This window comes from Juglans regia, chromosome 14 (assembly GCF_001411555.2).
Source record: "Juglans regia cultivar Chandler chromosome 14, Walnut 2.0, whole genome shotgun sequence".
NCBI classification, from domain to species: Eukaryota; Viridiplantae; Streptophyta; class Magnoliopsida; order Fagales; family Juglandaceae; genus Juglans; species Juglans regia.
Genome location: NC_049914.1, coordinates 17,123,559 through 17,146,073, shown reverse-complemented (window position 1 = coordinate 17,146,073; position 22,515 = coordinate 17,123,559). Strand labels below are relative to the sequence as shown.

The window sequence follows — 22,515 nt, the reverse complement described above, 5'->3', positions numbered from 1 at the left end:
TAATTTTTGAAAATAAATGTGCCCGTAACATTTGGGCGCTTCCCTTGCTATAGAAGTTGGACCCCAGAAGAAACTTTGAGGGAGGGAGGGAGAAATAGCAGATATGGATGGTTCTCTAGATTTTGAGTTTGAAGACCCACTTCTCAGTTCCCCTGTTGTTACCAAGAAAAGGTTTCTTCACTAAAAACACTTTCCCATCTTTTAATTTCTTGTTTTATTTACGATATTGGTTTTCAGCACATTTTGTTAGATTTTTTTTCCTGTCAGTAAGAGTTTATCTTATTCGTTGTCACTGTTACGGAAACCCTGCGTCCGGGTTATTAGTAGTCTGCACTAGAACCATGTTTTGCAACGTTTTTTTGGTTATGTAATAATTTCACTCATCAAGTTCTGTTTTGATTCTCTTGTTTAAATGGAACTTTGATGCTGATTGCAGAAAAATAAAATTGAAAATGATTTATATTTTTTTTTTCAAAATTCCTATCATCTGTGTAATTATCTTTTGAGTTTATTGAGGGCGTGCTCTATCTTCCCATTTTGTAATGGACAAGAGTTAATTTAGCCTTAAAAATGAACTCATTTGTGGGGCACTGTCTGTATTTTGAGTTTATATGTTGTTTGGTAATTGGTGAAAAGCCATTGTTTTGCATTGGAATAACTCTTTTCAATGTCAACCAGGAAGAAGGTTATTGGATTGGATGATCTTTTGAGTGATTACTACAAAGAGAAAAGCAAACTTGTCGAGAGGGAGTCTATACAAGAAAAGGCCAAAAAAGCCTACAACTCAGATGACGATGTCAATACCAAAGAAGCTTCACTTTCTGAAGTGATCGATCAATGCCAAAATCAGGTACAATGACTTTTCCAATAGTATTGATATTACTAATCTTATTTTTAGAATGTCTTCACTTTTTGTCTGCTTTTCATACTGTAAATATGAACCTTTTTTTTGTAGATGAAAGAAATTAGCGGTGAGGAAGATATGTCCATGTGGGGCATGCGTGTATTTGGGAATCAGGTTTCCTCAATCCATGAATGAAATCTTAGTGCTGCCTAACTTGTTACATGCATAATTTTCTGAAGTGTTTGATAATAACCCTACTTGGGATAACTGATAGTTCTTTATTTTCTCTCCCTCTCCATGAATTGCAGAAAGTTCCACCACCTCTAGCTTTTCCTGGGCTTGGAAGTTGTGCCCTCTTGCAGTTTTTCATGAAGAATGAGCTCAATTCCCTGTTTGAACTCGATTCAGATAAAGGTGGTTAATGTTTTCTATATATTTGGTTTTTTCGCTAATCATGCTTATCTTATATACATGTCCACTGAGTTCATATTATACGTATGTTCTGTAAATATTATGCCTGTTCACCACTTTGACATGCTTTTGCAGGAGACCTGTTCCTGGAAGGATTGTTAGCAAATGGCTGGCTTTCAAAATTGGCATTTATATGCGGTCATGTAGAAAAATCAATGGCCGTGTGGACATTTAATTTGAGTAAGTTTATTGGTTACTTAGCTTGTGCATTAAACCATTGCAAGTTTTCTTTGATGTGCTTATCTTTTGGCTTATAGTGTTATATTCGTCAAAAGAAGAATTGAGAACATCTGCATGTGACTTCTGGTGTGCTATTTTGTCATCAAAAGATGAGGTAATATTAATCTTATTTTGTTTCTTGGGAGCCAAGTTTGATTGTTATATATATTGGAGAAGTTCAGAGGGTAATTTTTTTATTGGCATTCTCTGAGCTTATCTACTCTAACTTTTGACCTGGTTGATCTACAGCCTGTCCTGATTGATTGGCTTCCTAGCTATTTGGAATTAAAAGGGGCTCTTGAAATTTATGGATTTGAATATAAGTTTTCATTCAACAGAGACTCTTTGCCTGCTGGTAAGCTTTTTTGACTGTTTACCAGTTTTTCTCATGCACAATGCAGATTATCCACATTTACATGATAGATTTGTTCAGGGTAGGGTTGTAAATAAACCAGTTTGTTCGATAGCCTGCTCGGTACTTGCTTGGTTAAACTTGAATCGGTTAAACTTGAATTGAATTCAACTTGTGAAAAAAAAAAAGATCGCCCGTGAAAATAGATACCCGTTCGATTAGTAAATGACACATGCTTGACAAAACTTGACTCGACTCGACTAAGGCTCGTTAAGGCCCGCTTGTTTATGCCTAAGTTGACTTATTAGCTTGACTCGATTAAAACTCATTCATATATTAATAAATATATACATAGACCTACATATATATACATATATATGTGTATATGTATTAGCTAATAATATAAGCATAACACTTATAATTAAATATATAATATCTAACCTAATTAATTACTTATGTCTATATATATATTGAATATACTTCATAGTTATATTTTATAATTTGTACAATAATTATTCGATAAGATTTAATAATTTCATATACTAGTATGTGGGAACCATATATGAAATAGATATATGCTATTATATTATGTGTATGTATTAATATATTGTGATTATGGATAAATTTCAACTAGTTAGATATTAATTATTTATAAATTTTTAAAATCTTATAATTCAATAGAGGTTCTACCTGTTAATTGTACAAATTCAATATTAGATTTTTTATTTTTATTTTTATTTATCTAATTTATTAATTATTAAATCTTATTAAAAAAATAAACAATTCGAGCCAAGCTCAACTCGAGCTGGAGTTGAGAATTTAGTTTACCGAGTCGAGATCAAACAAAGAATAAATAAAAATATTGAGCTCGGGCTCGAGGTTGAGTATTTTGAGTTGAGCTGAGCTCGGCAAGCCAAAGACCGGCTCGGCTCAGCTCGATTACAACCCTAGTTTAGGGTAAAATACAAAAACCCCCAAAACTATCAATTTTGGCAATCACTCCCCAAACAACCAAAAAATCAGTGCAATCCCTCAGTCAAAAAATTGGCATAAATACCCTTTCAAAATTTGAAAAAATAAAAAATCTGAAAATTTAAGAAAACAAATATATTTAAAATTTATTTATGTTTTCTTAAAAATATATTGTCTATTTGTTAATAGGGTATTTTGTCTTCTATTTTTTGGTTGAGAATTTTCAAGGGTAATATCATCTGTTTAAGGGTAGAGGGGGTACATTGAAATTTTTTGTAAATTTAGAGGGTGACTGCTAATTTTGATAGTTTAGGTAGTGATTGCAAATTGAGTGGCAGTTTAAGTGGGCTTTGTGTATTTTTCCCTTTTGTTTATCTTCTCTTCTTTAGAGTGTGGTCCAGGTCCAAAAACCTCGTGATATTATCTATGGAAGTTAGGAAGAATTCATAGTGGAGTAAATAGTATTGATGACATGCTTCCTGTATCAACTCTGTGATTTTGTCACTACGGATATATTTGTGGATATGGTGTCACAGCAACTAGGCATATTAATTTTTGGGTTCTCAATTCTTTGTCTTCCCTTTTTTCCCTCGTCCCCATCTTGAATCAGCCTAGAATGGTTTTTCTGGTTCCTAAAATTCTCTGTTTTACTTCTTCACAATCCAATGAAAAAGGTTATTACGAAAGGACTTGAGCTCTGGCACTGCTTTGAAGCAATCCTCGAAACTATGGTTGTTTCATTCCCTCCGAAGACACCACAATAAACACAACAGAGTCATACTCTATAGCACTGCACATTGATGGCTACGAAATTACCATTTCCAGCCTGTTAAGAGATCCACCACATGAGAAGGCATAACCCAATCCGTCCAAAGAGGCCAAAAACCATGTTCCAAAGAAGGCCAGGAACCTCAAATGGAACAGAAGGTGATCCCCTGATTCCCACTCTTCTTGCACATGTAACTACTGTTAACCCCTAATATGCTTTGATTTCTCACATTGTCCAATATAAGAATCTTTCCAAAAGCTGTTGTCTTAGATGGGTCCCATGAAGTCCCATCCTACACAAATACAACTGGTCAAAGAATGATGAGAATAGGTCTACCTCCCAATCATTAGCTTCCCTAACAAAAGATAAACACCATTGGGTAGAGCTGAGCACCATGTGACAATGATCTACCACATAGGTCTCCTTATCACGAGCCATTCTGAACAACTCTGGGAAGGTACTTCTCAGGGATCAATTTCGACACTGCAAATAGGCCAAAAACCATGTTCCAAAGAAGGCCAGGAGCCTCACAATGCAACAGAAGGTGATCTGCTGATTCCCAGTCTTCTTGCACATGGAACAACAATTAACCACTAATATGCTTTGGTTTCTCACATTGTCTAGTGTAAGAATCTTTCCAAAAGCTGTTGTCTTAGATGGGTCCCAAACCCTTTTTGCCATGAAGTCCCACCCTACACAAATACAATTGGTCAAAGAATGATGAGAACAGGTCTACCTCCCAATCATTAGCTTTTTTAAACAAAAGATAAACACCATTTGGTAGATCTGAGCACCATGTGACAATGATCTGCCAAATAAGTCTCCTTATCACGAGCCATTCTGAGCAACTCTGGGAAGGTACTTCTTAGGGATCAATTTCCACACTGCAAATCCTACCAAAAGCGAATCTTGGACAAGTCATCCTAACTTCTTCTAATGTTATTCCAAAGACCAACCCCAAAAGACCCACTTACCTCATTTGAACACCAAGCACCTCCTGAGCTTCCATACTAGGTATCTATCAGCACCTGCCTTGCCATTTTTACAGACTATTTGGTGATAAATACAATGTAGATGATTGTATGTGTTAATGTGTATCAATCGTGTAATTTACATTGTACAGAAGTCATGGATCTTTCTTAGTCTATACTAGTGATAAGGATATTTGTGGGGGTTTTGGTGCCTGGCATTCTCTGCAAAAGTAATCGAAAGTCTTATGTGCAATTTGTGGCATGCTAAATTGGTCCTTTCATTATGAAACTGGGTTGGCCAATGAATAATCAATTCTATTGTTTGGCAATAAAGAATTTAATTATAATGAGTTTGATAAATTAAATTCTAATTTTTAACTCTATAACAAACATGCAGTTTCTTTTGTGTCCAAAGCCATTCCGCTATAAATACCTGAATGTTATTCATGTTGTTTTGACTTGTTTGGCATGTCAGTTATGGGTAGCTACATTACGCGATTCAAAATGATTGTATCTCATTCACATGATACTTTACTTTTGCTTGAATTCAAGAAGACCGTCCTTGACTTCAAATGCAAGTCAACCATCTGTGGCCGTGAAAAAAAAATTAATAGGAGGAAAAGGAACACAAAAAAAGGAATGTGTTAATAAATTAATAATCTAACTTGAGAAGCTTTTGTATGCTGGTATTTGTCACTGCAGTAGTCTTCTTGGTCTGGTTATTAGTGGTCCTGTTTATATGTTGGTTTCGCGCTCTCATATCAGTCTAACAATTGATAGTTTATTTAGTTTTGTTATCAGGGTGCCATCTTTTTCTATTCGGTAATGCATGTAGTGGTTGACCATATGTAGATTCTTTTCTTGGATAAGTAAATAAGTAGCTTTATCGAATAGAATGAAACTAGGCAATGCTCAAATACACAGGAAGTATACAAAGTGAGACACCTAATTACATTCTAGTGAACTGAAAAGAAGATAGAAACTCATGGACATTCCCACCCTTCAATACAATAGCAGAAAACCACTGTAAAAGAGAGAATATAAAAAAATTTCAGATTTCCCTAACTGCATGCTCCTTGTTATTAAAACACCTATCATTCCTTTTTGACCATAGACACCACATTAAGCACAAAGGTATCATACACCATACTGCTGCCAATTGTGCACTGATATGCCTCTTGTTCCAGCACGCTAGTAATTCCACCACACTCTTAGGCATTACCCAATTCTGTTCGGCTCTATCAAGGATATCAGCCCATAATTCCCCCACCACCTCACAATGTAAAAAAGCAAATGATTTATTGATTCTCCATTCCTTTTGCACCTGTAGCACCACTCTATGATCTCCATACCCTGCTTCCTTAAATTATTAACCGTCAAAATCTTTCTAAGCGTAGCTGTCCAAGTAAAAAACGCAATTTTAGACGGAGCTTGTGCTTTCCAAATACTCTTCCATGGGAAAAAGGTGGATTGTTGTACTGTCAAAGTCTTGTAAAAAGTTCTAATAGTAAACTTTTTTCTCCCGGTGTGAATCCACAACATACGGTTGTTAGGAATTTGGATCTACCAAATTCATCCCTAGGATCCACTTTTTGGTGAAATCTGAAGAAAAATAGAGAAATAATAACAACATAAAAATTTACGTGGAAACTCCCAAAAACAGGAGAAAAAAGCACCAGATCCAGAGAAGAAAATACACTATGTGAAAAATTATTACAATCGCACAATTTTTTTTTTCACCCCAAATGACACCCACAAAGCTTCCCCACTAGCAAAACTTTAACTCTCACTTCTTTCCTTTTTACAAGAAAAGGCTAATAGAGGAATTTTCTTAGAGTCACAAGTTACTAATTAAGCTTATGACTTTGTGTACTTTATCTAGAGGCTAAGCCCTCTTATTTATAGGCCATGGGCCTTGGCTCTTCCCTCACTCCCCATCGATGTGAAACTCAGGAAAGGAGCAAACCCAACAATCTCCACCTTGCGACTTTGGCTGATCCCACAACCACGCTCCACCGCAATGAAAATCTTCATAGCTTCTGCTATCATGCTCCACCATAAAAGCATACCCACTCAGAATAAACCAATTCCAAGCATTTCAATTTTGGCCTGTGTCGAAAATAACCTTGCTGAAAAATTATGGTGCAACTTCCACGTTTGGATTTCCTAGAAATTCATCAGCCATCGACATAAATTTCCACCACACCCTGCATTAATTCCAAACCAATGGCTGTGTGCAAACTTGTGGACCCGCTAATATTAACACATCCTCTATCATGGCAACTTTGAGAATTAGCGGCATGTCATGAAAATGTACATGTCCCTTTAACAGACATCGTCTTCCATGAAGAGAGACACAATGTTAGTTTCATTACCAGTATCTCCATTTACTGACTTGGAGCCACTTGCTGAACCTGCTCCTGCTCTTTGGACAATTTTTCTTGACGTGTCCAGATTGTCCACACCCCTAGCAGACTACTTTCATCTTCATGGAGTTCTTCTTCTTCTCATTACCAGCTACTACCAATACTAAATTTCCAGGTGAACCATTTCTTCCACCACCTAGTCTTCTCTTTTCAGAAAAGAGTTTACTCGTAACCTCTGAAAAAATTATTTTCTCCTTCTCATGTATCAAAATAGGCTTCATATGCTCATAGGAAGATGAAAGAGACCAGATGAGCCTCAAGGCTTGATCCTCATCATCAATTTTAACTCCAATAGATTCTAGCTCAGAGACAATGCTATTGAGAATACTTAAATGATCTGAAATAGTCGTACCTTCACTCATCTGCAGTGTATGAAACTGCTCCTTCAGGTACACCCGATTTGAGACTCCCTTTGTCTGATACAACTCTTCGAGCTTTTCCTAGAGTTCCTTTGCCGTAGATATTCCATGTACATTTGTAAGAATATTCTTGGCCAAGGATAGACGTATCGCACTTGCTGCTCTCAAATCTAGATCCTCTCAATCTTTATCGCTCATTACAGATTTGCTCTTTGTTTCATCAGACACTCTAGTATCACTGCTGACTTCAGGGGTTGGTCTGCTATTCAACGCCTTGTGTAATCCTGATTGAATCAAAACATCATTGACTTGAACTTGCCACAAGCCAAAATTGATTCTCCCGTCAAATTTCTCCACCTCATATCTGATAGAATTTGAAGTCTTATTTCTTGACATCGCCTCGATGAATTTTACCGTAGAAATGGATGATACTCACTAAGTAAGTTCCTATGAAAGATTATTCTTTCCTAGACAGAACTTCAAGGTTCCCAGGAAAGATTGGAGAGTCACACTGGACCACTTAAATACCAGTCTCCTAGACAGAATCTCCTTAGATTATACGTATCCACACTACCACACCAAAGCTCCACCCACCATTCACCAAAAAGAACCTAGTGGCTCTGATATCACTTGTTAGGAATTTGGATCTACCAAATTCACCCCTAGGATCCACTTTTTGATGAAATATGAAGAAGAGAAATAATAACAACACAAAAATTTACTTGGAAACTCCCAAAAACAGGAGAAAAAACCACCAGACCCAGAGAATAAAATACACTATGTAAAAAATTATTACAATCGTACAATTTTTCTCCTCACCCCAAATGACACCTACAAAGCTTCCTCACTAGCAAAACTTTAACTCTCACCTCTTTCTTTTTAATAAGAAAAGGCTAATAGAAGAATTTTCTTAGAATCACAAATTACTAATTAAGCTTATAACTTGGTGTACTTTATCTGGAGGCTAAGCCCTCTTATTTATAGGCTATGGGCCTTGGCTTTTCCCTCACTCCCCATCGATGTGGGACTCGGGAAATGAGCAAACCCAACAACGGTCACCCCCATTTCCTCCTATCTTTGCTGAATAGAAGTAACTAAAAAAGGTTGCCATCTCATCAAGTTTCCAATCCTGAGCATTTCTAGTAAAAGTGACATTCCAAGTTACCGTTCCATTGGCACAATACAACAAATCTGAAACTGCCGCTTGCTGATTTCCAGCCATGTTAAATGCGACTGGAAAGACAATGGAAAGATGTCTCTTCCCACTCCAAGCATCGAACCAGAAGCAGAGTCTTGCTCCATCACCCACTCCAAACCTAATATGTTTTTCAAAGGTGTTCCACTCCTTTCTAATAAATTTCTATAGGCTTACTCCATATGACCCCCTACTCTCCTTAGAACACCATCCCCCCAATCACTACCATACTTGTGTTCAATTACCTTTCTTCACAACCACTTACCATGTTGAAGATGCTTAAGTTTCGCACCCCTAATCCCCCATTCCCAATTGGACAACACACCCTTTGCCAACTTACAAGGTGAAATCTGATTTCCTCCCCCATGCCACCCCATAAGAAAGCTTTAAACAACTTTTCCATACGGTTAGCCACTCCCACCGGTAATGGAAAGAGGGAAAGATAGCAAGTAGGAAGGTTGGAAATGGTACTTTTAATAGGGAGTGGTTTGAATTCAGAGATGGGTTGAGATGGTTTGTGAATAGTAGAATAAAAGTTGAATTATTTGTTATATTTTGTGTAGAAATTTGGAAAAATTATTTTGGAATTTGAAAAAGTTGAATTGTTTATTATATTTTGTGTGAGAATTTAAGAAAATTGTAATGATGTGATGAGATGAAATAAATTGAGATGAGTTGGGGTGGGTTTTGAATACAAACAAGGCCCAAGTGTTAACCTCCCTCCTTTTGATAGATATAGCCGCTTCTATCCTGATAATCTTTTCTACCACCTTATCCCAAATGCTCTTTACTTTAAATGATGCCCCCAAGGGGAGTTCAAGATATTTCATAGGAAGTGAAGCAATTTTACAGCCCAACAACTCTGCTAGAGAAGCAATATTACTCACAATCTCCACTGGTACCAATTCCGACTTCCCCAAGTTCACCTTAAGAATCAAAACAGCTTCAAAACACAACAAAACCGCCCTTAGAGCTTGAATCTGGTCACTAAAAGCATCACAAAAGATAAGCATATCATCTGAAAATAATAAGTGAGAAATGAAATTGACACCATTACTATTGTTTCCCACTGAAAAAGCAATAAATCCACCCCCCTAACGGCAGCCTCCACCATGTGGCTCAAAGCCTCCATTACTAAAACAAAGAGGAATGATGATAGTGGATCCCCTTGTCGCAAACCCTCAAAGGCTGAAAAAAATCACAAGATTTTCCGTTGACTAAAACCGAAAACGCAGTGGTCGAAACACAATGTTTAATCCATTCGCACCACTTGTTTCCAAAACCACTATCTTCTCAACATATAAAATAGGAAATCCCAACATACATGATCATATGCATTTTTTATGTCTAACTTGCAAAGGACCTCTGGAGTGCCTTCTCTTAACTGGCTGTCCAAATACTCATTCAATATCAAAACGGAGTTCAAAATTTGCCGACCCCAAACGAAAGCATTTTGAGGTTTGGAAATGAGCGTCCATCATCAAACTCATGCGATTAGCTAACACCTTTGAAATGATTTTGTAAATCTCACCAACCAAGCTAATAGGCCGGAAGTCTTTCAAATTATGGGCACCAACTATCTTTGGGATAAGAGCAATAAAAGTAGCATTTAATGACTTCTCAAACTTAAGATTAGAATGAAAAGTATGAAAAATCTACATCACTTCCTCATTTACTATCTCCTAACATTCTTGAAAAAAAGCCATAGAAAAACCATCCGAGCTCGGGGTTTTATCTTTGTACATACCTCTCACCACTAGATTCACCTCCTCTTCGACAAACGGCCTCTCCAACCAACTTGCTACCTTTGAATTGAGTTGGTCAAAAAATAAACCATCTAGTTTGGGGCGCCACTCTACTTTTTCAGCTAGGAACTCCTCGTAGTACTGCACTACATGGTCTTGGATCTCTTCAGGAGACTGTAACACATTTGAGCCTGAATGAAGGACTTTAATAGCGTTGTGGCGCCTATGAGAATTTGCTACCTTGTGAAAGAACTTAGTGCATTTATCTCCCTCCTTCAACCAAAGCACCCTTGATTTTTGCCTCCAAGATATTTCTTCCATCAACAAAACTTTCTCAATTTCGGTTAGCACCACTTTATTTCTTGACAAAGAGTCCTCATTCACCTCTCCTTCCTCCAATACTTGCAGCTCATCCCAAAGAATATTTTTCTGTACTTCTGTATGTCGAAATACTTCTTCATTCCACTTCTTTAAGTCAACCTTTAGAGCTTTAAGTTTGCCTGCCACTATGAAACTAGGCGTTCCTTCAAAGGAATAAGCTTTCCACTAGGCCCTTACCTTCTCCACAAATCCATCAACTTCCAATCACATATTCTCAAATTTGAATGGACACCTACCCCCATGAATGCCACCACAATTAAGCAAAATTGAAAAATGATCGGAACATACCCGTGACAACCTTTTCTGACATGTTCTGGAAAGTGTCTCCCACGAAGGGGATACTAGAAATCTATCCAACCCACCCTCAATTGTTGGACTAAGAATACCCCCCCCCCTCGCGCGCACCTTTTCCTCGAAATGAGAAAGAAGATGGTACACTCGAATTGTATTATTTAAGTGCTTATTGCTTGCCAAAGATCCAACTTCTACAATTGGTAGGTCACTGGGTTATTCAAAGAAGTTGTGTTTTCCGTGGTTTTCCCATGTTACAACTTCCGTACCCATTCGGCCGATTCGGAATGGATCGATTAAACATTCCATTAGGGAGCCCGGTCTTGACTCTTCTGTGTGGTATTCATTCTCGTTCGGCTCTTGGAATCACATCCAGCAGTGGTTGGAACAGCTCGCAAAATCCAACCACTTCACCTACTTCATTGCCCCCAACCCTTTCTCGTACCCTATTGAAACAGAATGGTTTCATGTTCCTTCATCGATTGGTTATTCCTCTCCATTTGTATCTCTTTTTCCAAATCCATCAACTTCCAATCCCATATTCTCAAATTTGAATAGACACCTACCCCATGAATGCCACCACAATTAAGCAAAATTGAAAAATGATCGGAACATACCCGTGACAACCTTTTTTGACATGTTCCAGAAAGTGTCTCCCACAAAGGGGATACTAGAAATCTATCCAACCCACCCTCAATTGTTGGACTAAGAATAGCCCCCCCCCCACCAAAGGAAGATCCATGAGATTCAACTCAAAAATCAACTCTGAAAAGTTTTCCATTGCTCTTGTCGACGTAGATGTCCTTGCTCTCTCACTAGGGAACTGAACAATATTGAAATCACCACAAAAAATCCAAGGTAAATCCCATAAAGAATATAGACCTGCCAATTCCTCCCACAATAAGCATATTGGGCCCATACACACCTACAAAAGCCCACTTCCACCCATCCTCAGTATTCCTAAAAGACACAGCCATAGAAAAGGACCCGATGCAATCTTCTGCCATCTCCACCACTCTCATGTCCCACATCACCAACACACCTACCCAAGCCCCCGACGAAGCTAAATAACACCACCCCACATAGGAACAACCCTACAAACTGCGGATTATACTTCTATCAACACCACACACTTTAGTCTCTTGTAGACAAACAATATCAACTTTTCAACTATGGAGAAGAGATCTAATGCGAAGATGTTTATTTACATCATTGATCCCCCTTACGTTCCAAGACAGTATTTTAGGCTTCATTAACAAAAATAGAGTCCTTCCCTTTTGTTCTATCTCTCCCCGAAGTTCTCTCTTTGTTATCATAATTGATAGAACATTGTAATCGTTTCAACTCTCTCTCCTTTCTAACAGCTGACTTCATGGCCGTGGAGCGGCCAACTTCAATGGCTATTAGGAGAGCCATGAATTGTTCTTCATATCCATTACATGTCAATCCCACCCAACCTTGAAGCTCCCCGACTTTTTTGAACACCCAATCTGATACTCTAGGTGTGATCTGAGGGGGAAGTGTTTGTAGAGGAGACAAACTACCCATCTCCTCCTCCTCACTGTCTTCAAAAATCAAGGATTGCTTCCACAGGCTAGTCCCCTCATCCACTGACCTCAATTGGTCTACAATTTCCCCTTCCTCCATTACCGGAGCATAGGACATCATCTCTAACCCTCCCAAGACTTCCTCTAAGGCTGTCGGGACTTTCTGTGCCTGAGGTGAAATCAAAGACTCGGGAATAGTGGCCAAAACATCATCGTGGGAACTGGCCATAGCAAGCTCGGGGACAACAACCTTGCCGCTGCTCGTAGACACCTTCTTTGACCTCTTCGCAGTTGTCTGTGCATTGGTGGGCTCCGGTGAGATGGTCTGAGCAGGTATCAAGTCATCGTGAACAAGCGAGGTAGCATTAAAGCCCTCCTCCAGCCTCCAATAAAACAAACTTTGGCGCCAGGACCTCCGTTGGAGCTTCTGCGGCCTTCAAGGATGTTGTCAGAGGTATCGCCAATGAAGGTGGTGCGGGCCGACACGTTGACTGGCCACCAAGGTCTTGTGGCTTCTTCCTCTAGACTGGCTTAACTACCTAGGCCTAGGAGATAGGCTGGGCCTGGTGCTCCTCACGGGCCCGCATGAAAGGCCATTGGGCCACTGCCTTTCCCTTACCCAGCCCGTTACGAGGGCCTTCTTTCTAGCCCATACCCCAGTCCTTCTTCACCCCTCTTCAACGCATCATTTCAGTATCTCTATATTAGTCTGCAAGCAACCCCTTTGCTTCTCCATTTTAGTCAAGGCATGTAGCAGAGATGCCAAATTCGACCTTGACACACTCCTACCATTCCCTTCACAGAGATGCGCCTTCACCAAAGAAGAAGAAACGTTTGCCCTCTATGGATGTTTTGGGGCTCGAGACAAGGCTCTCTGTACAAAGAGGAAGCTTGGTGGCTTTGCGAGGGAGGAGAAGGCATCCATGGGCAAGTCCCTTTGTTATTCCCTCCCAAAACAGAGGATTTTGCAGAGAGCTCCTCCAGCAAATCTCCAAAATTTCTTCATCCTACCCCATTCCTCCCTTCCAGTATCACTAGCAACCCATGCCGCCTTGCTTGACCGAACTCCGATAAGGAGAAAAAACTCCCATGGGAGTTAAGCTACCTCTACACCACCCAGACTTGAGACCTATTTCTTCGCGTTCTAAGGCCCAGTTTGGATACTGGAACGAGATGTTTTCATCTCATCTAAAGCTGTACGGAAGCAAGTTTTGCGTAACCAAACATTGATGTTGGGCATCTTTATTTCATCTCAACCTTCTCTAACGTTTTCAACTAAGAAAAGAATACCTAACATAAGAACAATAAAAATAAAGTCTAAACAGTGAATAGGCACTGTCTTCACTGAGCTCATTGTCCTCCTTTGGCATTCTTTTGTTTTTTTTTTTTTTTGTTTTTCCTTCTCATTTTGAATCCACACCGAACGCCATTTTTGAATAATATTCTAATTTATAATTAGAAACACAAATTTCGATTTCCTATATCTTTGAAAAATAAATAGGTCATAATTAGACTAGTATAATACAAGAGAATTTGTTTTTGGGATATATAGCATAATTTCGTCCATTTTGGGATTTAAATAGAATTTTTATACATTATTTTAATATTACTCATCAATATTACTTTTTTTTATTTTTTAATTTTTGCTAATAATGCGAAGGTCACAAGTTCGAGACCTGCATGGGCCAGGTAATGTTACTTTTTCAAATTAACTTATAAAAAAAAATATTACTTTTTTATTAATATATTCATTATTATATAATCAATAATTATTAAATCATATCCAATCAATGGTGGGACCCACCACTTTATCAAATTTCAAAAAGTCAAAACTATCTCATCTCATCTCACTATCAAAACATATATTTTTTTACAAACTATCTCATTTCATATTAACTTAACTCATTTCATCTCATCTCATTACTATTCAAAACATCTCATCTAAACTGTGTAACCAAACGAGGCCTAAGAAAAATAGGACCCCCAAAGGCTACACCTTCCTTCACCATGGCAGCCAACCACCCAACAATACTTGATCAATGGAAATGTGATTCACCGCACGGCACTTACTCTCCGTGATTCTCCACCACCTTTCATTAACCTTCTTAAACTCAAAACACTTTTGATCAATGATAACATTCCTACTTGACCCCATCACGACGCAAACACTTATAACGCGATGAAGAATACTAAGCTAAACACCACTGGACTCGACCACCATTAACAGGAAAGTAGCACCAACGAAATGAAACAACATTTTTTTTCAATGTACGGAGAGAAAAAATTAGTAAGAAGAATATATGTAGATTCTCTTGGATATATTTATTTATAAATTGTGTTCTTTTCAAGATTTTCATTTACATAAAATATCCACAATTGGTAGTAAAAATTTGTCTCTATTGTTTTTAATGGTCTTGCCTTACAGGTTCTAATTGTGGAGGGCCACCTCAAAATATTAGATCTTGGGTCAGATTTGTTGCTGCTTGTAGTCATGTAAGGTAATTGACAAATGGATCTACTTTTTTTTGGGAACCATCGGCTTTGAGGCTGCTGATCTATTTGCAAACACTATTGTTTGCATATTGGTACTGCATAGTTGATACCCAGATGCTGTGGATGATGTAAGGTTTAGCACATGGTTGATTTTTCTTGGTTTTTATTTTCGTTGTAGGAATAAACTCTCTATCCTTTCAACCTCAGAAGCCGAAGAGTTAGTTGAAGTCATTATTTTTCTGTTCTTGGATCACCAGCTTCATGGTCTGGCGGTGCTTTTATACGAATGTATGCAATCACTTATCAGTTACTTCACAGAGAAAGAATGGAAGAACAGCTGTAACAAGATAGCAAAATCACTTGCTTGCAGGTTATTAACTTATACTACTCGATTGGTTTGGATCCGTATCTCCGTAATCTGACTAAATATGCTGTCTTTTTTATTATCATATAAGTGTTTATCTATATCCCTTTTTTGGTATGTATTTATTTATTTTTTGATAAGTAAAAATATTATATATATATATCAAAAGGAGTAACCAAATACACTGAATGTATACAAGAGAACACCTTGCCCATAATAGAAAGCCCCTAATAACCCAAAAAGCTCATGAAAAACAACCAAAAATACACCAAGCCCGACCCCAACCCCTTGCTTTCAATAGAACTAAAACTCTACCCAAAAACCCCACCCCAACCCCTTGTTTTCCCATCTTCACAATGCCCTCCTTTTAGACTTCCCTCTAGATGAGCTACCACCCTTAGCGTCGTAGTTGATTCCCGAAAAAAGACATTGTAGCTCCCTGATTTTCTTGAAACTTGCTTTGATTTCAAGCGCGTGGCTTGCCTCGATCGCCATAAATAGTTCTTTAAATTGGTCTTCACATCCTCCATGTGAAATTCTCACGCAAAATCCAATCCGCTATTGGAGGAAGAGAGACCAAGGGAGCCACAATATCTCCAGACACAGTATCCAACTGCACCAACGCCAAATCCATATTCAAATCCTGTACCTCCTCAGCAACTCCATTGGTTCTCTCCAATGGTAGACCATTTTCCTTTAACTCCGACGAGGGAGCCATAGTCTCTTCGAGTACAGAAGTCACCTGAGGCGAATGACATTCCATTGCAAACGTCTCTACGCCGATACCCGACGTAGAACCCACTTCAAATAACCCAGACTTCCTTTTGACCCGCCATACTCTTCTGGATCTGGGTATAGGAACAGGGCCGAATTCGATTTTCCATTTTCCTTTATCTGAGTTTAAAGGATTCGGACCTATCTTAGTCTTGTTCATTACAACCCTATTGCCTTTAGCTGAAAGCAGATCTATTTTGTAGACAAAAAAGCTATCGCTGCCTTCAATTCGAGAAGTTGGGTTTCCATCTCCTTTAAGGAATTATGCATCGCGACAAGCTGGTTCTGTTTCGTGATCTGCAAACCATTTCCATCAATCCCCTAACTATGAACCCCCGAAGCATGACTGGTCTTCAGAGCTGCCTCATATGATCGCCTCGCTACCGTGGATGTACTTGGGTCTTTATGATTCACCTCTAAGAGCATTCTCATTGGATTAGCTAAAAGTTATAAATCCAATGAGAATTTAGCTATTAAGTCATAAAATAACTCACATTGAAATAGCTATATTCCAAATATTTGGAATATAGCTACAGTAATATTTAAAGTAATTTCCAAATTTGAAAGGAACTATTCATTCATCAAATCTATTTTATATTCTTTTTTTCTCTCTCCTTTTAATATCAATTATTTATCTCTCAATTTTAAATGACAATTGAAAAAATATAATTAGAATACAATTACTAATTAATATATAATATTATGAATAGTAAAATATGATAAAATAAAATAAATTCATAATTAAAAAAATTAAAAAATTTTCAAAATTATTAATTACTTATTACTATATAATGAATAAATGGATAATCTAATGTGGAGATTTGATGTGAATAGTCAAAGTTAAATTCATCGTATATTATTTTATTGTCATATAATGAAAAAATGGCTATTCCAATGTAGAAATTTATGTGAATGTAATAGCTAAATGCTAAATTCATCTTACATTCATTAAAAATGTACTTTAATTTTAGCTAATCCAATGAGAGTGCTCTAAGTTGTTCTCATTCTTCTTTTGGTTTTCCTTCTTTGACCCATTTTTGGTTTTCCTTCTTTGACCCATTAGCAAAAAGCATATCCGCAGTTTTGCGTAATTCTGCCGCAAATTTCTCCCAACCCAGACCTTCATACCCTTCGGGAATGACTACAACACTCCGCCAGCCTCCTCCACCATATTCGGTGACCGTTAGAAACCTACCATGCTCATTGGAGCATCGTTGAGCCATGAATGTTCTGTTTCCTTCACACCAAGTGTTTTGTGAAATCCAAATTTCTCCCCGCCTGTACTACTGCTTCCACCGTAGCCATCAACCATTCTATACCACTACGACCCATCACTACAAATCTCCAAACCCTTCTACTCCTCTCCACAATTTTTAAGGAAGACCTCCATGTTTCTGGCAAAAGCTCAAAAGCCATCGATTCCACCTAAAAGCGCAGCACCTGACCCATACTAACATCAAACCTAAGACTTTAGTTGCAAGAGCATCCCAAGCTGCATGTCTTCATTCTGTCGAGAATGCACGAAAGAGGAACAGAAGAAAAGTAGCAAAACTCCCAGTCGCCGGAGAAGGACAACGTCGGAGGCCCCACAACTGAGTCACCTGAGTCTGTCGTTCAGGTCTGTGGCGGTGTCGAAGATGACGGCGACAGTTTGACACTTCCGATAATGAAGAAAATCGAAAGAGCCAGTTTGCCGGCGAGGACCGATGCCGGACGGCCCACAGCAAGGATGCCGGCAATATGGTTATTAATAGAAGGATGGATTTATCTTGTTTTTCTGTATCAAGCTACCAATTTCTTCCAGTTACCAGAAGAATTGACATGCTAGAGGCATTATTATGAATTTGGGTCCGCATGAGCCAGAAAAGTGATTCAGTTTTGAATATTTAAGTTGGTCTACTACATGTTTTTTATTTATTTATTTATCTAGATGGGACTAAGATATATGGAAAAAATGTGCAATTGTCAAATTCCTTCGGTATTGGTAGGTGTGGAAATATCATATTGTTATGTGGGCTATCAATGAAAAGAAATGGGGGAGCAACAAAACAGAATGCTATGAATTTAGAAAATATTGTATTATTTCTGTATATAGTCTTTTTGATGACAGCATTAGAAAAAGGGGGAAAGGAAACGGAAGTAACATTGAAACACGTTTAGTAAAGGTCCTGGTTATCAGTGCCTTAGGTGATGCATAGTTTATGAACTCAACTGAAGCTTTAAATAGATCAATTCTCCCCCAGAATCAGTGCATGTTTATGTCTACAGTTCATGCATCACATGTACGCCTTGCATTTTGGTAAGAAAATTTTAAAAAAATATAAGTTTAATCATTTCATCAGTTTAAAAGTTTTTTCCATTTATTGATTACCTATCAAAAGAAAAAAAAAATTTCCATTTATTTTCGTTCAGAAATATTGTCGGGTTTAACACATTTGAGCATTTCCCCCCTGAAATATAGGTATTTTTCATCTCATGCATTTTATTTCAAGACCTTCATTTTGGCCAAGCTTCGTTATTTAAACTTTTCAAATGTTTAGAGTTATTAGGATTAGAAAAATGATTAATATCGAACTGCTTTCAAGTCAGCATCAAACACTGTAGGCAACATATGCAGGGTGATTTCAGCACTTTGGAAAAAAGGAAAAGAAAAATAAAATAATCTTGACAACTGGAAAGGGATGATTAAGGCCATGTTTGGACACTTAGATGAGATGAGATGAGATTGTAAAAAAATTTCATAATTTCATTTCCAAACATCACTCAAACACAACATTTTTCAATTTCAAAACTTCAACTTTTTCATCTAATCATTACCTAATCATTACAACTTTCTCAAACTTCCAAACAAAACATTAAAAATAATACAATTTTTTCAAATTTCAAAACAAAAATTATATTAAAAAAATTATATTCAAACAAGATTTTAACGTTATTATATTTATTCAACTTTTTTTCTCTCATTTCACAAAACTGAATAAAACATTTTAACTCAAACCATTTCACTACTATTCACAGAATTCTCATCTCATCTCATTACCCAAGCATGTCCTGAATGTGTCATATGTGTTTTCTGAACAATCCCAGGGCACCTTGAATGCCTGCTACATGAGAAGAAGGCAGAGGGTAATGTCATTGGGAGGGTGTGAGAGCACCCATATGGCAAAAAGAAAAGTTTTGAACTTAAGCTATTCATTATTAGGAGAAGAATGGATATAATATTTCTAGAGTTAAGTCTGGGCTTTTGTGTTTTGACATGAAATAAGTATTCACATGACCTCCAATGATCGTGGGGTGATCAGTCTAGGGACTAACTTTGGAGAGGTGGCTTGCTGGGTGAGGGCTGGTACATGAATTGTGTGATACTGATGATGCTATTAGTGGCCTCAGAGCTTTGTGATGGCATCTTAAGTTGTAATGGTTCCAAGAATGATAGAGGCTATTGGTGATGGTAATAGCATATTGTAGTGCGCTTGTGGTAATAAGATATATGACGGAAGTGGCAAAAGATTATATGGATTATAGTAAAAGGCATTCTTTATATTGCTTTTGATATATTTGATTAAAGGTCGAGGTGGTAGCTGCTACATTAATAAGTAAGTTGCTGATAACTGAGATTCAATCCTGTGCTTAAATTTTTGTACAGCCTTTCATTGGTGGAATAATTGATTGGTGATTCCTAGTAAATAGTCAAGCTAAAAAATATTGTTTACTTACCTTCTGCTGCTCAAAATTTCCCCTTTGATAATGCTGATTGCATGTTGTAAATGCAGAGTTCCTAGGGACTTAAACTGCTTGCGAGCTGTGGAATGCATTTCAGGATACGATACCTGTAGTAAGCAACTTAGAAGTTCAGTTGCCTATCAAATTCTTCTTGTTTGTTTTGATAATAAGGTAGGCTATATTCTCTTTACAATTTAGCTCATGTATGTTTCTTGTATATCCATTCATTCTCTTACCTTTATGCTAATGCTGATGAGGCAAAAGCCTTTTTTTTTTTGTGTATTTGGTTTTTTGTAGATGCTAGATTAATTCATATATCAGTAATACGTCCATGCTAATATGAACTTGGCCAGTTTGAAAGCTATAGATAAATCTTGAAAGTTCCAGCAATGTTACCACCCCAAATCGCTAATGCAACAGCTAATGGAAGTCAGATTTTCAAGGCAGATGCCTTGAATCTTGCAACAAAATTTTCAAGAAAAAGATCCGTCTCATAAAAAAAGGCTTCCTTTTGCTTTGCTGGATAATGCTTTATTCAAGTGCCCTCCTCCATGGCATCTATTAGTTCAACATCCTTTTCTGGTTCCGTTTTGATTGTGAGCTTTTGCTTTTTGGTTCTCTATACATTGATTTCCTGCCCATTGTTGATTCTAGTTTTTTTCCCCAAAATCTATTCCATTGGCAACGGAAAATTTCACAGGTTGGGAGTGACTGTTTGAGTATAAGAAGTAGCACTGTGTTAATGAGTTTAAAAACTTAGACCATTTATCTTCTTATTTCATTATTGTTTACAAGAGAGCGGCAGCTTCATGGTCATGTCTGAAAAGCATGTCTGAAAAGCCATTACCATATCTGCAAAAAACATGAGTTCATGCAATCAAAGGACTTTAGTGCTTCATGGCTGAATGGAAGCTCTATCAAATAAGATATCTTTAAACAATAGTCAACTGATTGCTTGAGCCCACTAAACTTCTTTTTGATCTTAAGGTTTCACATCTTTCAAGCTCAGTCAATTTGTCTTACAAGTCATATTTTGTGATTTTTCACCTCAGGCTACTGATGAAGAAGAGATCATGCGATTGCTTATCGCAATTAATGTGAAAGAAAAAGGTTGTGATCTTTTCAAGATGTACATTTACTTGGTTTTGGCAGAGAATTGGCTCTTGGTTAATCAAATGTTGGAACATAAGCCAGTAATTAATGAAATGTGGGGTCTTTATCTTCGAAACTGTTCTTGCCAAATTTCCAGCACAGACTTGAGGTCCTTTGCATCAAAGGTATGTAATCACACTGCTTCTTATCTCCATATTGTTTGGTGATTTTGATAAAAAAACTATTTTTTAATGTTGCAGGTCCGTAATAAGGCTTCATATCTTCTGCAAGGCACTGTCACCAAATAATGTGGTAAGAGTATGAATGCTGTCCACCAAACGCGTAAAAAAGTATGCCATTGACCCAGTACCTTCTTTTAATCTGTATAGATGCTTGATACCAATCAGCTGTGCATTTCTTGTGAGTACATTATAACAAAGGGACATTCTTATTCTGGAGAGTTGCAGAAAGAAAGAAGCATCTTGATAATAATAGTCGGTTGCTAAATTCAGGAGCACTTTTTCTATTGTATGTGACATTAATCATTGACATATTGAGTAAGTCTGCTATGAAATACGTAGAGCAATGACTGGGGAAGTTCGATCCAATAATTGTGCCATGCTTTTAAACAATTTGCATTGACAAAGCAAGTGTGGGCTTTTATTCGGGAGTATGACATAATCTAGATTGTGTTCTTTTGGCTATTAGCCCGGTTGCCTCCCGGCCTCTTTTCCCTCCTTTTTACTGCTGCTAGCTCCCTACCACAGCACCCAAAAATCCCCCACCTCAACCCCCGTAACAAAGTCGCAAACACCAACACTTTTCAATATGTTGTTTTTTTGCCAAATTGGATGGGTATTGGCATTGGGATATAAGGATTTTTCATGCCAACCAAACATCTGAAAAAGTTTTTGATATTGTTTTACCAAACAATGGTAAACAGGTGGGTTTCCTAGAAAATATTTCAAACCAAAAATATTGCTATTTTCTCCATTTAATGTCGAATCAAATGGAGCATGCATATCTTTATGGATAAATTTATTGCCTTGCGGGTGGTGAACCAGGGGTTACCATCTAATCGGTTGTGTTTATGGGCCATTCTGATATTTTATATTACTTTTGAGTATTGAATAACACTAACGATAACTGAATTTTGCCTTTGGTTAACATCCCATTGCTTGCATTATACCGATGTACAATTGGCTAACTATTGGATTTGGTTTTTGCAGGAAGTTTCAGATGGGTGAATATTTTGAATCCACTAGATGAAAGTTTTGTGATGGGTTGAAATTTTCTCTCTTTTGGATAGCAAGAGTTGGCGATATTCTTTCGTAGACAGTTTTGAAGAATGTTGAAGTTCCACTTCTAATGGTGTTGGAATTTTGAAGGGGATGCTGTATTTGTACCTGTTAATGTATAATCAGAAGCTACTTGATGTGTATACCTGTTAATATCTACGCATGCTCTCTCTCTCTTGCTTTTTCTGCTTTTTGCTTCACAAAGAATCTACTTCTAAGGTTGCGTTTC

At 37.5% G+C, this 22,515-nt stretch overlaps 1 protein-coding gene across 2 annotated transcripts; it reads left to right on the top strand.

Annotated features, from left to right (window-relative positions):
• LOC108989707 lies at window positions 1–22,515 on the top strand. Of its 2 annotated transcripts, none has more exons than XM_018963423.2 (13): window positions 1–171; window positions 679–850; window positions 956–1,018; window positions 1,153–1,258; window positions 1,391–1,495; window positions 1,573–1,649; window positions 1,784–1,889; window positions 14,968–15,040; window positions 15,214–15,405; window positions 19,947–20,067; window positions 20,949–21,173; window positions 21,249–21,300; window positions 22,218–22,515. In XM_018963423.2, exons 1-12 carry the CDS (start codon window positions 104–106, stop codon window positions 21,294–21,296), a joined length of 1,356 nt encoding a protein of 451 aa, XP_018818968.1. In that variant the 5' UTR covers window positions 1–103; the 3' UTR covers window positions 21,297–21,300; window positions 22,218–22,515. The 2 variants fall into 2 exon arrangements, with proteins under 2 accessions (XP_018818968.1, XP_018818967.1); XM_018963422.2 differs by having other exon boundaries at window positions 2–171; window positions 21,249–21,338.

What these genes read in the sequence shown, in the direction of transcription:
- LOC108989707 (XM_018963423.2), top strand. Translation starts at nt 104, where the DNA reads ATGGATGGTTCTCTAGATTTTGAGTTTGAAGACCCACTTCTCAGTTCC. An exon ending in TTTTGTCATCAAAAGATGAG is followed by an intron (nt 1,650 to 1,783) that starts GTAATATTAATC and finishes GTTGATCTACAG; the next exon opens with CCTGTCCTGATTGATTGGCT. An exon ending in GCTGCTTGTAGTCATGTAAG is followed by an intron (nt 15,041 to 15,213) that starts GTAATTGACAAA and finishes TTTTCGTTGTAG; the next exon opens with GAATAAACTCTCTATCCTTT.